This window comes from Tauraco erythrolophus, chromosome 22, assembly GCF_009769465.1.
Source record: "Tauraco erythrolophus isolate bTauEry1 chromosome 22, bTauEry1.pri, whole genome shotgun sequence".
Lineage (NCBI taxonomy): Eukaryota > Metazoa > Chordata > Aves > Musophagiformes > Musophagidae > Tauraco > Tauraco erythrolophus.
In genome coordinates, this window is record NC_141486.1 from 5242893 (window position 1) to 5260517 (window position 17625).

A 17625-nucleotide genomic window follows, 5' to 3' on the forward strand; every position below is an offset into this window, starting at 1 on the left:
AAGGGGCCCCTCAAGTGCATGGCTTTATGTTGCTTTTCTCTAACAAAAGCTCACATGCACAGTGGTTGTGTGGGAATATGGAATATGACAGATCATCCCACTTATCCCAGATTATCCGTGATCTGTGCGATACCTAGCTGTTGTACTGGCAACCACATAGAACTTCAGAGTAGGTCTGCCCAAAGGGAGGATGCAACAGCTCCAACCATTTAACATCAAGCTGCAATTTAGAAGCAAAGTGATTTAGAGCGTCTTTGTGCGATTCAGAGTTAGTTGAATATCATCAAACTGTTGGGAAAGTAATTTGAACAAACCAAAGCTCTAGTGGAAGGAGGGGACCTATTCAGACTTGTCAGCCTCTGTGTTGTGCATGTTCTACAGACCAGGTGGAAGAGCCCCCAGCTCTTGGCCAGCTCTCCAGCTGCAATAGCTGTCTCCACAGCCATGTTTCAATGAGCACAAATTCATTTTTTGTGAAAGCCTATTACGGGTTGGTTTGTCTCTAGAGTGCAATATCCAAGGACCCAATATAACCACGATCCTGTGTTGAAATTTCCCAGACCTGGTGCTAAGCCTCTTGGATGATAAGGGCAAATCATATAATAGAGATATCATCAACTTAGGGGGGAAAAAAAAAAGAAACACTTTGTGTGAAATTTGTTTAGTTCAATAAAGCCATGATTGTACCATAAAGGCTACTTCTGTAACCAGCAATCACTTTAAATTATGGTCTTGTTAGGGTTAAATTAAACTATTTTCCCAGATCACTTTGTGCCACCGTGAGCAGGTTGCCCTGCCAAGTGCTTCTACCACCCCTGGCACCCACGGCAACGCTGGGATTAGTTCTAGCTGAACTCAGGAAACAAACACTCTAATGTGACTTCTTTGTTCAGTACGTGCTCCAAGTTTCAAACAAAATAACACAAACACATTTGTGATTATTTTTCAGTTTAATTGTCTGGTGCTAAGTAATATTCCCAGACGTGGCATCAATCTAAGTTTCTAACAGGGCAACGAGAAAGCTCAGCATCAGGCAGCTTCCAGAAGAATCTTCCAGATATGTTTAAAATGCTTTAAAATATTGAACATGTCGCATATTGCTACAAAAACAATGACAACTGGCAGAATTACTTTTTTTTTTTAACCTACATTCTTTTAGCAGTAGAGAAACAGTTTGAAAAGTGGATCGCGTTCTTCGTTCTTGCAGGACCTGTTTGACTAAAACAACAAATAGTTTTATAACACAACAAGTACAAATATAAAATTTCAAGTGAGCCAACTTTAAAAAAAGCTGGATTTTTCTTCGATACCTTCAGTACCTTGCTTCTGTAATAAATATTAAAAACCATCTTTTACATTACAGAAAATGTTAAATAAGTTATTTACCAAAAGATTTCTTTTTTTCTTTTTTTTGGTCAAAGGCTGATCCCATTAAAAGAGCTGAACGAACATTTTTACATCAAATAAATAGTAAGGCATAAAGAAGCAAACAACAATCATACGACCAGTCTTTAGTCGTGGAACTTTCTCCTTCATAGAATCCTCTTTTTGCTGCTACAGGAAGGTGATTTTTGATTCTCAGCTGGTGGCACCTGGTTAGAAAAGCAATAATTATTACTATTTTGCTGTATTTCAAATGCACACAATGTGCCTGGGCCATAATGCTGCAAAAGGAGCTTCTGTGTTCAGCAGATCTTCAAATCAAAGGGACAGAATTTCTGTAAGCAGAAAGACTTTTTTATGTCATCACTTTCTAACTCAGGTAGGGCTGAGACAACAGTACAGCAGCTGCAGAGGGTTCAAGGCACAGCTGCTGAGGATAAGGGAGAAGAGATTCATGGAAAAGGTTAGAGGAAAATTTAAGGAAGGGCTAGGAAATGTACAATCAGAGTGGCGTAGTGTGAGGAGAAGGATGGTATTTAGGAGTCAAGAAGCGTATTACATCCTTCTGGGAGTAAAGGCTGAACCTTCTGGGAGAAATCAAATCTGAACAGTGATTACTTAAATGCTCAAACTAATTTAATACACTGCATTAGCAAATAGCTGTTTGCAAAAGCTCTGCCTATTGGGTCTATTTAAAAAAAAAAAAAGCCCCACCAGTTATGAACACATACACAAACTTTAAATAAGGGTGTGTTTTGTGAACTTATTCAGCAGACTGGTTATTGGACTGTGATCTGCTAAAAATAAACCACTGGAAGAAGATGAGAGACATGAACATTAATCTAAGGAAAGCATCAGAAAGGAGAAGGCTTAGCTGTTTATGTGGTCAGTCATAAAACTAATTTAAACATCAAACATTGCAGAATTTTTATCATACTGAGCAGCTGTCACTCAGACTTGATTAGGTAGCAAACGGGACTAATTCTGTAAAATACTACTGCCACAGCAATGCATATTTCTAATAAGTACATACCAAAGAATTAAATGCAAGCAAAAATTTTACTTACTTCCAGGTTTCCTCTAGCCTTCTTCAAGACATCATGAGTTAAAACCACTGGAAAGAAAGAGGAGATGAAGAATACTGCACTGTCTTTCTACATTGTCTCTACCCAAGTCTTAAAACCAAATATTAAACATGAACGCACATCTGCACGATGGGCAGCGAGCAGGCAATCACACGCAGCCTCCTACCACCACCTCAAATTCTTATTCACCAAAATCCAGATCTGTTCCTGCCTCCCGAGCCCCGTTCAGCAGCTCAGGCTGATGGATGACCCTCCGGTTGCAACGACCCGGGATTAAGGGGCAGTGCTGTACAAGCGGAGTTAGGGAAGGGCAGAAGGATTCGCTCAGGACCACATTGAAGCAGTGCCACCTCCAGAATGCCACTTCCTACCCTCGGCCCATGCTCCATCTAGCACACAATCTGCTTTTCAGATGGAAACACCAGGGAAGTGTTTTTGAAGTTCTTCTACTATACCAAGAACGACACATGAAAACACATATAGCTCATCACTACGTTACTATCACAGATATGGACAAGACACTCATGACCTGGTTCCATCAGTCTAAGTCTTCAAAGGAAGAAGTTTTAAGGAGAGATGGGGCACGAGGTACCTACAGCTTGATCTATTCAGTAGCCTACTTGGACGGGGCGGGGGTTAGTGAGAGAGGGAGAAAAGTGGTGCAGTGAAGAGGTTATGGGAGATGACAGGCTGGGAAGAGGACAGATGGCAGAAGATGTCAACCAGCTCCTCCAGCAGTTCAAGGACAAAGCAACCTATATATGCCGAGGGGAAATCACATCAGTGATCTGAAGGGTTCCAAGTGTTCTCTATTCATCCAGCTAGGCTGTCTGTGGGGACAGCACGAGACCTGCGAATGGAGGAGGGGATGCTTCTAAACAAAACTGATATTTAGAAATGTCAGGTTAAATATGTGGTTCTCTAATCTGTGTCAGCTCCATAACTGCTGAAAAATACCATTCACAAGTACCAATTTAATATTCCAGTCTCAAAAATAAACAATTTAGCCATAATAAAGATTTTTCATTACAATAATAAGAACCCAACAACTCCAAGGGTAGAGCTGTCATGAGATAATTATACCCTTGGCAGATTACTGCAATTTGGCACTGCATTGTTACATGTTCAGAGGTTCAGATGAGGTTTATAAGCAATGAGTTCTCTCGCCAGAGAAAGCGCACAGAAGACTGAGCCGCAAGAATGTTCCAGTCTCTGCCTCTAAATATATTTAGGAATGCTCAAGTAAATAACAGAGGGAACTTGAATATCCTCAGTGGAGTGGCCAGCTAACAGGATGTTTGGAGAACGAAGGCAGGCAAGGTCACCCACTGCGATGCCTTTGCTTTCGTGCTAGCAAAATGAGAAAGGAAGAAACAACAAAACCAAACATAAGCACCCTAACAAAATCCAGCAGCTTCACATGACCCACCAGTTTTGTTGTATGCTTGGTCAGGAATTTGTGTACAGGTGCAATTTAGAAACATATCTGAAATTGCTCTTTAAGGCAAAGTAACTTGACATTCGTAATTCCCGTAATCAATGAAACTCACAGAAAATCATATCTAGGTCTCTCTGTGTAGCAGTGCTCTCTCCTCATAAAGAACTCTGCTGGAAAACTCATTTCACCTGGCAAACTAGATTTTTCTAAATCAAAAATACTAAATTCAGCACATGAACATAATTTAGAGGACATGACACTAACAGTGAAGCTGCTGCTAGCCAGGCAGTACTTGGCATTAAGGAGGCTTCAGAAAATGCAGGCTTTGTTTTATTAGGTCCTGGTTCAGATGAGGTTGAATGACCTGAAAAGGAGTGAGCAAAATAAGAGGGAGATGTACTATTTTCTTTTTTGAAAGTATGGGGGTGTGGAGTGGCTGTGGGGATAATATTTTGGACATAAGGGTAAATCTCTGCTGATTTACACCCTGCCCAGCACCACTGAAATTACCCAGTATGTCTATCTAAGATGTCACTGGAACTAGGAACTGACTAAACTAAACTAATAAAAATCTACCCCGTGGATATTATTTGGACAGACAGAGTAGAATAGCTTTGATTTTTATATGACAACCCCAAACTGAGGTATTTAACTTTAAAACCTGAACAAAACGTAATTTTCGATTTAATATAAGTAACTTGTACATCATTTAACCCAACAATTCTGAAAGAAGTAACCAAAGAACAGCCCATAAATGCTTAAAAAAATTAATAATCTGCAGGCAGAAGATACACGTATACTAGATATAAAAATTACAGGCTATGGAGCAAAATAACATTTATTCCTCTACACTGCATTTAAATGACTTGAGTAACTTACAGTCTCATGGCCATTTTCATAACTTTGCATGATGTGTAACGTTGTACAGCCTAGATGAATCCCTGACGATACAAGTGCCATTCCAGCACAGACTACTCATTTAGTCCTATCTCTTAAGAGAAGGTAAGGAGAGGATTTTTTTTTACGAAGAAAATTAAATCCTCCCACAATACACATGTTGCTATAGCATGAAGGTAGACAGAATGGTTAGCTCCACTTAAATCTTTTCTGATGAGTGATTAAACTCTAAAGCAGAAGATATGGATCTCTTAAAACAGTCACTTGGCTTAACACAGCTACAATATAGCCCATGTCCCCCTTTCTACATGTTTCCACAGAATTTTCTAGATACGGCTGCTAAGGGTAAAATATAATTTCACGACATGTCCTCATTTTCCTTTAAAAAATGACTCCTAGTAAGCTTTTGTTTCCCTTGTTCTGAGCCTTCTGTTCTCTTGCACTTCTCACTCTGGTGTGAAGTGTTGACAAATCTTTGCTGCTGCTTTGGCTTTTCCCAGTATTCAGCTACTGAGTGCAATACAAACGACAGACAAGCACCTCAGAAAATCGAAAAACCTAATTCCACAATATCAAGACTGAGGCAAAATCATGATTTTAAGAAGGACAATGTCAAAAACTTTGGCTGGAATGGTCTACGGCACCAGTAGCTTTGCCTCAGTCAGGAACTGTTGTAGGACAGAAAACTACTGTGGAATGGCAATATCCGAAATGGAATAACTCAAGTAATTAGTGGCAATTAGTGGCAGCTGCATGGATTGACACATTATCACTGGGTTGTGTAAAACCACGAGGTGCTTCTCATGTTATTCTATGCAGTCTTTTGTAGTTGGGCAACTTCTTGCCATCTGAAAGAAGCTCCATCAGTTCTGCACTGGAACCTCATGAACTGTTTGTCACTCACAACTGAATGTGCACAAGGAAACACCAGCCAGAGCAACTGCAAAAGCACGGGTGCCTATATTGATTTTGTTGTTTCTCCAATTTTAGAGGCAGCCACGGACCACAAAAATAAAAAAAGGACCAGTAATAAAGCATACACTTACACTGGTCAATGATGACTTTCTCCATGTTTTCCTTCAGCTGGTTTGTCGAGTGCAAGCGTTTCACTGTGCTGTGTAACTTCTTCTCCTGCTCGGACAGTTTCTTACGTAATCTAAATATTTCTGCTTTCATTCCTTCATCCTAAAGTGAGAGAAGAAAACATTATATTAAAGCATTATGTAAAAGTACTTTTGTACAAGATCCCTCAAGCTTCCTTAGAGTATGAGCAAATTAAAGGAGTGAAGCATCACTGAGTGCCCGTCCTTCCACATTCACACCCGCAGTGACATCTGATTCTGACATCTGCCACAGACAACTGTAATTCTTAGCTGGCTTTAAGTGCAATTAATTTTTCTGTAAGTCTGAGAAAGGTCTTAACACCAGCATCTATTTTTGGTTTTAGAATTCCATTCCTCTCTTTTTTTTTTCTTTTCCCTCCCCTCAACTAGAAAACATAATGAAGGCCAGTGCTATGGGATCAGCAAATATCCTGTCTGCCAGGTTCAGAACTTCCAGCTTCCTTCTCCAGTGTTCTGTTAATAGTTGATGCTGCCTTTATCAAAGGGCTGAAAGGCATTGTACCAATGACCAGGACTTCTATTGTAAAATTGTTTGACAGTGTCATTATTCAAGGTTCAGTTTTCACCACCAATTCCAACTAAGTCGCAGTGGGTATCTGTTAAAACAGGACTACGAGTAGCCCTGACATAGTCTGCCAGTATCACTGATCTGGATCCTCATGCAAACTTGAGCTTGTACATTTTTCTTGTTGTTGTGTCACTTGTTAAATAATAGCATCTTCTGGAATGCGCCCCTAGCATTTAGCTCTTCAGAAGAACTGATTACTCACAACTCTTGTGGGGCTGAAGAGAAGGCAATGAATGCTCAGTAACTTTTAGAATCAAGCTTCAAGAGATGTTCTTTCATACACTGCATTTAAGACATCAGAAGCAATCTAATGCCCTTAAGATCTAGAAACTCTAGAAAGAGATTCTACTAGACTCTAATTAGGTGCAGTCCTGGGAACTCAGATCCCCCCCACACTGAGGTCAGACTTTGGGAAGTGACTGATCCAGATGAAGAAGGTTTAGATCAGTATTACAGCAAAGCATTAGATACATCACGTACACACTGAAAGACCTGCGTGTGACACACTCAGATACTGCAATCCAGGCCACCATACAGCTGTCTATACAGAATATACACACAAGGATAAAAATGGAAGTATAGACACTTGTCAAGACATCCCAAATAGGGAGCTGAAACATCAGTGAGTAAATTAGACAGCACGGTTCATTCTTACTGCTTTTGTGATTTTACACATTTAAGGATGCTAGAAAATAATAACAAAAATGTTATTAAAATTGTATATAAAATGTTTACTTTCCTAAAGTGTGGGGTTTTTTCCCAGCAATATCCTTCCTCCCTTAAGAAACACATACAAAAACCTCAGTGAAAACACTTTAGATTTATTTTAAAGCCAGAGTTTGAAACAGTTTCATTACTGAGTGGTGGTATTATGACAGTACAGATAATTCACTCCTCATTCAGTTTACTTCCATTCATTTGCATAGCACAATCCTTTTTAGCTAAAATGTTATAAAACTTGTCTCGGGGTTTTGTCATACTTTTAAAAAAGCATCCTATTTTACAGCTGAGGCATCAAAAACGTAAAAGGAAAATGTAGCTCAGATTACACCAAAGTTGCTGAAGTTTCTGTTGTTACCATTATATACATAATCAAATTGAATTTGGTTATATAACAGGGAGTCCAAACCTTTTCTTGTTGAAATGGATCATTTGCCATCTGCCTAAGTTTCCTGAATATCATGTAACAGGGTGACAGATAACATCTTTAATATGAAGTATTTTGTAAATAAACACCCCAGTATACAATATGATCAGGACTGGTCCATTTTCCTCAACACATTACAACAGTTAGAAACACCAAAACCAACCAAAAAAAAACCCAAATGAAACATAATAGTACCTGGGTGCCATGAGTAGTACCGTGTACAGCTTTCAGTGGAAGGGAAACTCTCCAGAGAAGTTTCAGTAAACGTGCAGCCTCTTCTAAAATCTGCTGTACTGTGTGAATATTTGCAGAAAAGCTATGCAGTGATGCCTGGTCTGGTACCTATATGATAGGATCAGAGACACGTTATATTTTATACTTAAAATGTAATCTTAATTAATGGTTTACATCCAGTTGGTATGATTTCATATTTAAGATTATATACATGGCTATTGCGTGCCACAAAAGCTAATTTGTTAGTTTACAAAGAGTGCTGAATTATCCATTAACTGAGAATTTCAGGAAGGGAGGGGATTTATCCTAATCAATAACAATGATTAATAATAGATTGTATTTACTAGATTCACTGTGCCACATGGTAAAACTTGGCAACTCTCTCTCTCCATTTGCATTTCATGTCACGTTATTTGAAGGCAAATGATTACAGACATCAATTTAAGCAATATAGATGTTTCTTCCTTAGCAGACCCTTTAAACTGTTCCATTCAATGCCAAAATAACTATCAGGACACACATAAAATGTTTTGCTCTGCTGACAGATGAGAAAACCAAATTGAAGAAATTGCATAAATGTGAAATAAAGGAGGGAAAGGATGCAAGGGGAGCAAATGAATTACCAAAGTAATGGTGATACAGAAGGGGGAAGGGTAATGAAAGAAAAGCATTCACAGTTCCTGTCCCATGCAGCATATAATTTGAATACTTATTTAGCATTGTTATCTAACCAGAATCCTCCTGTCACATAAAATATCCCATTTGCTAAGCAGTCTGAAACTTCAGTGATGTAAAGCTTGATAGCGAACTGCAAATTGTGAAACTTACTGCTTTTATCTTTACACCAACAAAACAAGTTAAAACTTACAGAGAGATTACTTTTTCAGTCATTATCAGTATCTTAACTAGGTCATTTGAAAATATATGATACTTCAGAGAGTCTTAAGTGTCATTCAGACATCATTTTACTGTGTGAGCACACATGTGATACCACAAAAAGAATTTCAGAATTGTTGAAGACTGCAACTTCAACAGCTTCACTAATTATAACTAGAAAAATAAGTAGTGTGAATTTATACACACAGTTCAGACCTTCTGGTTTTTCAGAAATAGCGAACACGTTTTTTTACAACATTTTATTATCATAAAAGATGGGGAGAGGCTGTTCAGGAGGGCCTGTTGTGATAGGACAAGGGGTAATGGTTTTAAAATAGAGGGAGGTAGATTCAGGTTGGATATTAGGAAAAAGTTTTTTACCATGAGAGTTGCAGAACACTGGAACAGGTTGCCCAGAGAGGTGGTGGATGCTCCATCCCTGGAGACGTTCAAGGCCAGGTTGGACGAGGCCCTGAGCAACCTGATCTAGTTGGAGATATCCCTGTTCCTTGCAGGGGGGTTGGACTAGATGGCCTTTGAAGGTCCCTTCCAGCCCTAACGATTCTATGATTCTATGACCTTCATTAGTCACCTAGTTTACTTCCTCACTCCAAAACAGGAAAACATTACATGTAATTTTTCAAACATTCATGTAACCTGTTCTTAAAAGTGCCTCCAGTAACAGTGTCTCTGAGCAGCCTCCATGCCACTGTTCCACTATTTTTACCACTGGCATGTTGTTTTAAATGCCTGATCCAAGTCTTTCCTGTTTTCTTAGCTCCTTATTAACTGCCACAGACATGTACAGATCCTTCCTTCCCTTTTGTTGATGCTTGTAGGCAGATTTGTCTTACTCAATCCAGCCCAAATACGCTATCATTAACTATCCAGAAATTAACAATATTAAGTAAGAAAAAATAGCATAAGTAAACACTAGTTGTCCTCCTGATTCTAGAGGAAAAGGACTGACATCATTCAATACTAATCTCATTGGTTTAAGAACTACTAAGACTACAGCAAGAGCACCATGACTTGATATCACTGTGTCACACATGATGCAGAAAGGACAATACACTGTCTTAGACGACAATATTTGATCATTAATGAGATATTCAAATTTTTATTCAAGTTTCTAGACTATCTACTAATATTGCTAGTGTTCAACTGATACCAGGATGTCGAAAAATATTAAAAAGCTTCCCTAAGATGAAACAATCCTCATTAGCATACATCAATTATTAATGTGTGGTTATCACCTGGTGTTACTAAAGGGCTGAATACAAGCGGGCAACTTTATCAGCTGTGTATCAGATTTCTTTTAACTGTCTTATATTTCCCGGGTTTATCCCAAGCCTTCATTACGAGAAAACCTCCTTAATTTTTATCCTTAGGTAACTGATACATACTCCTAGTTTAAGCCCTTTCCAAAGCATTTTAGTTTTATCTGTGTTTTTTGTTGGTTTTGTTTGGTTTTTTTATCGTTTCTAGTGTAACAGTCACCAATCTCCACAGTAAAAGCAAGTAGTTTCACCTCATTTTAAGTTGCAAGTAAAAGTGAGATTGCTTATTAAAGGACCAAACTAACTAATTTATCCGTAGCCTCATTAACCCAGAATCACAAACAGGAGCCTGCATCTAGATGACACTCGGACTGTTAAGGTTGAGGTGTCCCAAGGGAGTTATTCAGGTAATGGTGCCTGCTGCACCATTACCCTAGTTCTTTGCTTTTGTAACCTGTCCATTTTGCACCTCGAGGCAAAATCCACCATCCTTCAACAGCTTTCACTGTTTACCTTTATTCCAGACTCCTGCAGTTTCGTACCAGCGACCTCTCTGAAAGAAATCTCCATTTCTGCTAAAACCTGTTGCCCTTCCGAAATCTGCTTCCGTAGAGCATTGTAGTCCTCAATCAAGCCAAGAACGTGGCGCCCGTTTTTGTCTGCCCACATGCGATGCCCGGGCACCAGACGAGGGGTACATGCCGTACTGGAAGATGACGTGCTACTGCAGTGTGAAGCCCTGTCTAAATCATCTTTAGAGGCTGAGTGCGTACCTGAGACAAAAAATAGTTTATTTTTTTTTATCCTTATACACTCTTAATTGACACTAGACTTCTCTTAAACAACAAGTCTGGGATATTGATAACACACACGTTTGAGATACTTTTGGATGTACCTGGTTTTGCTAGCAAAATGCAATGTCCGTGCTTCTGCGGGTCACAAATGTTTCTGCTGGCAGGAGGGCATTTGCAAAGATTTTCTGTATATAAAAATAGGACAAGGAAGAGTACATTAGTAGAAGTTAACATGCATTAAAAAAAAATTCCTAGCTCTACTTCTGTTCCTTTTTTTTTTTTTGCTGATGCTGCAGTTGGACTCAGGAAGCAGGGAAATGCAGCTAATTTTCTAGTACCACACCATGTGTCTTCCCCTATTTACTTACATTAATCTTTTTAGCATCTATCCAAAGTTCTACATATCTTCCAAAACCAAGTCATAGTCAGAAAACCTAAAATACATCCTGATTAAGATATTTTAATCAACAAATTTAAGCTTCCCATTAACTCCACAAAAAGTATGACACTCTCCACAGCTATACCATACTTACAACCACAGCTATACCTCCCCTCTTCAGACTTTCCAAATTCCCTAAGTTCCTCTGAGCAAAGCCTAATCACAGCACATCCAGAAAGCTAACAAATTCAGCTCTCGACATTCCACAGAGTCTTTCTGGTCCATATCAAACCAACCTATTGTAACTCTATTCACCATTTTCTCAAATTAAAAATGAGCTTCTCCAGCTCCTAACTACTTTACCTGATGAAGGTCAAAAGCAACATCTAGGATTCTATCTAGGAATTAACCAGGAACAAATGCAATCTGGGGATACTGGTGGTACAGGTTCCCCACAATAGCTGTTCCACACCTACTTGATCACGACTGACCTAAGGAACCATCCCCATGTGGAGCCCATGACTGCAATTCAGTGTTCAAGTATAAAGTGCACAGAGAATGGCAGCAACCCATAAACATTACCTGCTACATTCCACATCTTTCTTACTTGTACAGAGTAGCACAGAGTTATGCTCATTATGTATTTCATCTGATTGTGATGGGACATGATGGACCCACCACAGAAGTAAGGTGGTAAAACCCCCTGGTTTATCTCATGAGCTCTCACACCAATCTTCTGTCTGGTGCACAAGGTTTGGATGTGCGTGTTCGGGTGACGTCTATGGACCCAAAAAGGCCCACTATTATTGGTTCCCATAACACGATGTATACCTGTACAGGCAGTAGGAGAGGTGGCTTTACGCTGTAAACGTGGAAAACTTACTGTGCAGAGTACTTCAGCAACAAGGAGGAACATTCTTGTGCCCTCTGTATCCCAGAGACATCTATACTGGGACAATAATCTAACTCTAAGCATAAACACTGCATTTTCCCCGATTTGCTAAAACAGTTTCACTTAGCAGTGATTGAAATAAAGGTAAAATATCCCTCAAGGGCAAAAAGGGGACAACTTCATACAAAGATTTATACAAAGACCATTTAGTGCACTTATTGATCCTTCTCGAGTAATACATGCTCACCCTTAGGAAACGCTATAGATCTCTGCATGAAAAAAAAGAACCCCAGGTAAGCAAAGTTTATGGCAATTTAATGTAGGCATTCTTCCATCCCAGAGACTGCCTGCAAACACTTTTCATGGATGAAAAGGAAGTGACAGTTGGAGGCTATAAGACACTGCAGCATGCATTTCACCTCCCCATGCACTAATAGCTCTAAGAGGAAAGGGATTCGAAAGGCTGATGGGCAGCTCTCAAACGTACAGTTGATGTTGTGTAAGGTTTTAAGAGCATCTTTAAAGAACAAGGCACAGGTTCTACAGTATAACAAAAGCATGTATGGCACAGTACCATTCATTCCTGCATAATGCTGAGATTCCTGTTTGAAAAGATAGTTGATATTCACAGCTGACACTGATCCCACTTCCTCTCTCTTTTCTTTTGAAAGCTGTTCCTCTAATTTTTCATGCAAAGACTTGTTTGTCTCTATGCTTCTTTCAAGTTGCACTCGCAAACTCTGTATTTCAGTCAATAGTTCATGTAAGTCAAGTGGATTATTCTGATCTTTTCGGAATTCTTCTGATGCATCACATCTGGGATCTGAGACAATTTCAAAAGAAACACTTAATATCTTTAACAATTAAAATAGTATTAGCCATTATCAGAACGCTGAGCAAGTAAATTATAGCCAGTTTTATCTTCAATATTAAGAATTAACTACAAACAGCATTAAGATCATGGTTTGAAAAAAAAACCATCTTAATTGCTTCTACCCTCGAAAGATTTAAAGAGCTGAAAATTATTTTTCACTTTGACCATAAAAGCTAATAAGTCTCATGCCAAAAGCAAAAAAATATAATAGAAAGAGAATGAAGAGGATTTACAAAATTTGAAGTGCATTAACACACAGTCCAGGGAAAGAAAAAGGAATAGGTAATCTCGGAGTGCGGAGGAGGGAAGGAGTAGAACTGGAAGTTTAATTTTATATACAGAAGAAAAAAGAAAATAGTGATCACCTGGCAACCAGAGGAACAAATCTGAACTCGAAAAAAGCAAGGGCTGTGTTCGTTTTTTCATAGGAGGAGGTCAGTACACAAACAATTCCCTGTATTCTTTCATGCTGAAATCAAACTGTTCTCCTGACAGTGGAAAGGGGCTCAACTGCATGAGGAGGGTGCTGCTACTCTCTAATTACATTACCAGTTCTGCAAGGAGACTTACTGCCAACTTTGGCTTAAAGCCTTATGCCAACAGGGCTCTTCTGCTGCAGCTAGGCATGACGTGCAGTGCCGGCAGGAACAGTACTTAAAGTAGCAGGAAGAAAAAAATCAACTTTTACAAGAACTTCCAATGGGAAATCTGCTGGATCCTGCAACAAGCACGCAGCAATGAACAGCACTCCACTTTTCTACCTAACCATACCAACAGCTACATGGTGGTACAGCTTCTTTAAAAGGGTAGGAAGAACTCATGTAAGTCTCATTCCTACCCCTCACCCGAAGTGACAGAAGAGCAGGCAGGAAATTATTAAATGTCTCGTTCAGAGAGCAGTGCCAGCATCTCTCCCCACCCCTAGGGAGAAGACACTACCCTCATATTCACACAAGAGAAAGCACAGCTACTTCAGGTTCTTCCAATACCTGAAGAGGGCCTATAAGAAAGCTGGAGAGGGACTTTTTACACGGGCACATAGCAACAGGACAAGGGGCAATGGCTTTAAACTGCAAGAGGGGAGATTTCTACTAGGTATGAGGAAGAAATTTTTTACATTGAGGGTGGTGAGGCACTGGAACAATTTGCCCAGAAAGGTTGCGGATGCCCCATCCCTGGAAGTGTTCAAGGCCAGGTTGGATGAGGCTTTGGGCAACCTGATGTAGTGGAAGGTGTCCCTGCCCATGGCAGGGGGGTTGGAACTGGATGATCTTTGAGGTCCCTTCCAACCCAAACCATTCGATGATTCTACCTGAGTAAGCACTACCTGTGAGGATGCAGCAACATGTATTTAGATGACAAGTAAATATCTAAGATCTCCATGAAGCTTATCCGCCTGAGCCACCAAATCTTGAGTATTTGTTTTTGGCTTAGCTAAAAAGACAAAGGAAACTCGGGCGTACCTAGTCAGAAATATCACACATCTCAACCTCACAGTTATACTCCTAAGTAAAAAGCAGCATTTTATCATCAAGTTGTCAGTTCTACTTTGCATAGCAGACAGAAGCAGAAACAGTGACCTGGCCCTACTGTCCTCTGACACCATCACGTTCAGAGAGGGAAGGGTTGCAAGGGCTAAGGGTACGGAAACAGTTGTGCATTTATACCTGTCCTCTTCTTTCTTGCTTCTCCCAACTTTTCATAAACCTTGATCTCAGTTCGGAGTGACTGAAGTAACTTCTCATTCTCAGAGAGCTGACGATGCTTTACATTAATTTCTGTTTGCAACCTGTTAAGTCCCGATTAACGGCAAAGTTAAGTGTTAAATTCTTATCTGCTGTTTCAAAACCTAAAATACATTCCCCTTTCCTCCATAATTTTTCCCTTGCCTTTTGAATGCATCTATGCATCTCATTAATGTTAATGGCTATGGCTAAAAACATGCTTGTCACATTGACAATTTTCTTCTCTAAATGAATGTCTAAATGTGGACAGAATCAATACCTGTTTAATTCATTACGACTGCTGTAAATTTGACATGTCAGATATCTGGTTTCATCCTCTTTTTGACCAATTTGTTTTTGCAACCTTTCATTTTCTTTCTTGATGCGTTCATAATCCTCATGAAGATGCTCAATGATTGCATTCTTTTTAGAAAGAGATTCTCTTAACTTTTCATTTTCCTTTTGTTTATCTGAAACAAGAAGAAACGAAAGGTCTTTGCAATGCCCACAACCCACTAAAGCTGTACTTTTTAACAAAACCAGCTTTTTCAGAGACTGTCAGAAAATAACAGCTTCTCTTGTGAGTTTTAGGATTTTAGTATTTCATTTTTCTAATGACTTTTGCTAGATGCATTTTCTGTAACATGCAACATTTAACCCCCAGGACTCACAAAGGCTCAATAAAAACCTGTGTTCAGCCATATATGCCAAATGCTCCCAACATCTCTTGCAATTTGGTCAGAGCGACAGTATTCAACAACTAGTGGCAGCAGGATCCCAATGCAGCCACACGAATTTTGCCAGTCCTCACAAAATAATGGATTTGACTTCTCTTTAGGAAGAAAAGAAATCAGTAGGATTGTTCTAGGGCATGCTGCATCCATGTTCCTCTTTGTCTCACAGAAATCCTTCCCTCCTCTCCTCCTCAGACCCATTCATCTGCCAAACATATAGCAGTTCTCCTTTCCTTCGCATAAGCTGTTTCCCCAAACTGGTTCTTTGACAAAGAATTGCTGATAGGGGCAACTGAGGATTTTGAGACAGCTGCAATCAGAGAGGCTTATGGGGACCCCAAGTTTGTTGTGACCCTACATTTAGCATTGAAAAAGGAGGAGGCAACCTTGGCAAAGAAACAGCAGGGAGGAACCGTTCCATCTCCCAACAGTTAGAAAATCATTCCCTCATCTTCAGTATTCTTGCTGGAAGTGTATGAACATGGGAATCCACACGTGCTGTTAAAAATGTGCATCACCAGCCTTTCCCTACTGAAGGGCTAAGCTAAGACTAGAGAGAAAGCGCCTGATACCAAAGCATGCAGAAGGTATCTAAGAGGCTTTTCTTTCTCTAGTGCATCCAGGAATAAAAGGAAAAGAAGCTCACAAACTCCAGAGATACCAACATAATTTTAAAACACAAGGTGGACAATGCTCTATTCATCATGGTTCTTAGAAAAAAGAAACCCTGATATTATCAGATCATATTGTCAAATGTGGAAACAAACAAAAGTGGGAATACATTAATTTAAAAAGTAGAACTTGAACAAACTGATAAGCACCAAGAGACACTAAAACAGATAAGAGAACACATGGCTCTGGAAGAAGTGTCAGTGCTTTTACACAGTCTGAAAACATGAAGGCTTATAACCTAATTGTGGCTTAAGCTGCTTTTAGGACCAGTTGGCGAGTTGTTGGTTTTCTTGGGGGAAAAGAAGAAGGAAGACTTTCCTCGTTTTCACAACAGTGAAGAGAGAATATTGAAAGTTTAACACTAATCTCAGAGATTACAAATACTCCTAAATGTATTCCCTCAGTTCTGTTCTCTTCTGAAGTGTTTCCAAAAAGATGACTTGGCCTGTCCAGTCAACCCTCTGCAGCAGACTTCTGAACCTTCTGTACTGAATGGTTTCATTTGCAGCAATAATCCTATTCTGTGTTGGTGTTTTGGGGTTTTTTTTGTTTGTTGTTGTTTTTTTAAGAGAGCTTCAAAAGGAGCAAGGAAATGGTAATTAATCCCGGAGGGAAAATGACAAATAATATATAAAAAGAAAGGAATGCAAAAAGAAGAATGGAGAAACTAAAGGGAATATCATAAGAAAAAGACTACGACTAAACAGAAAGGAGGAATACTACTGCTAGTCCTTTATCATTATTAGCCCCAGTTTTAATGCTTACAGTTGAGCATGGAATTTCAGAGGTGGAAAGAATGGTTAAGTCAGTTTAATGACTGGACTGTTAAAATTTTATTGTTTTCTGATTGAAATGAGTTGCAGTTTACTCCTGTAAAGCACAGTTTTACATTTTTACCTCTGGATCCTTTTGCTAGCATTGCATTCAGAACTTGATTTTGCTTCCTCAGGAAATGTATTTCAGAAGTCAGGGAATTATGCTGCTCTGAGCCATGGATAAAAATGTTTGCAGAACCTATAAATATATACATAAAAGATGATTTATGAGTCATCTCTAGGTCATTAAAGATTAAACTTTCCAGACAAGAACAATTTAAAAAATTGCAGAAAAACACGTTATGAAAGATATTTCTCCCCTATATAATTTGAAGGTTATCCCTACGGACTGAAAGGCAGCTCAGGTTAACGCCAAGTAATCCAAAGCTCTGCATCACAAGTACCTCTCATTGCTGGGCAACCATTACCAAAATTGCAAAATTATCCCTGGCAGTCTTCACCTATCAGCTAAAATTCCAACAGGACAAAACACAGGAGTAGTTTGTGACATTGCTATTCTTTGACAATAACACAAACAGCACGAAGGTTTACCATACATTTCAGTCTTGCTCTGTCCATACTATGCTGTATTTAATGGCACCATTGCAGAGGACCGCTGCATTCTACAAACTAATCGGTGGTCAGTAATGCAGCAAGTAGTGTAACCGGTCTGATAAAACATTTCTTACCACCTCAGTCTAAAGCATAA

At 39.3% G+C, this 17625-nt stretch overlaps 1 protein-coding gene across 1 annotated transcript in view; it reads right to left on the reverse strand.

Annotated features, from left to right (window-relative positions):
- Positions 1-1399: 1399 nt before the first annotated feature.
- The window catches only part of CDK5RAP2 (CDK5 regulatory subunit associated protein 2), an 85412-nt gene continuing 69186 nt past the window's right edge, over positions 1400-17625 (reverse strand). Inside the window, exons 30-39 of the mRNA XM_086624920.1 lie at positions 16999-17115; positions 14976-15165; positions 14639-14760; positions 12672-12920; positions 10928-11011; positions 10546-10805; positions 7838-7984; positions 5850-5988; positions 2451-2497; positions 1400-1592 (exon numbers count right to left, since the gene is read on the reverse strand). Coding sequence (XP_086481046.1) covers positions 1533-1592; positions 2451-2497; positions 5850-5988; positions 7838-7984; positions 10546-10805; positions 10928-11011; positions 12672-12920; positions 14639-14760; positions 14976-15165; positions 16999-17115 — 1415 coding nt within the window. The 3' untranslated portion in view covers positions 1400-1532. The remainder of the gene's footprint in view (positions 1593-2450; positions 2498-5849; positions 5989-7837; positions 7985-10545; positions 10806-10927; positions 11012-12671; positions 12921-14638; positions 14761-14975; positions 15166-16998; positions 17116-17625) is intronic.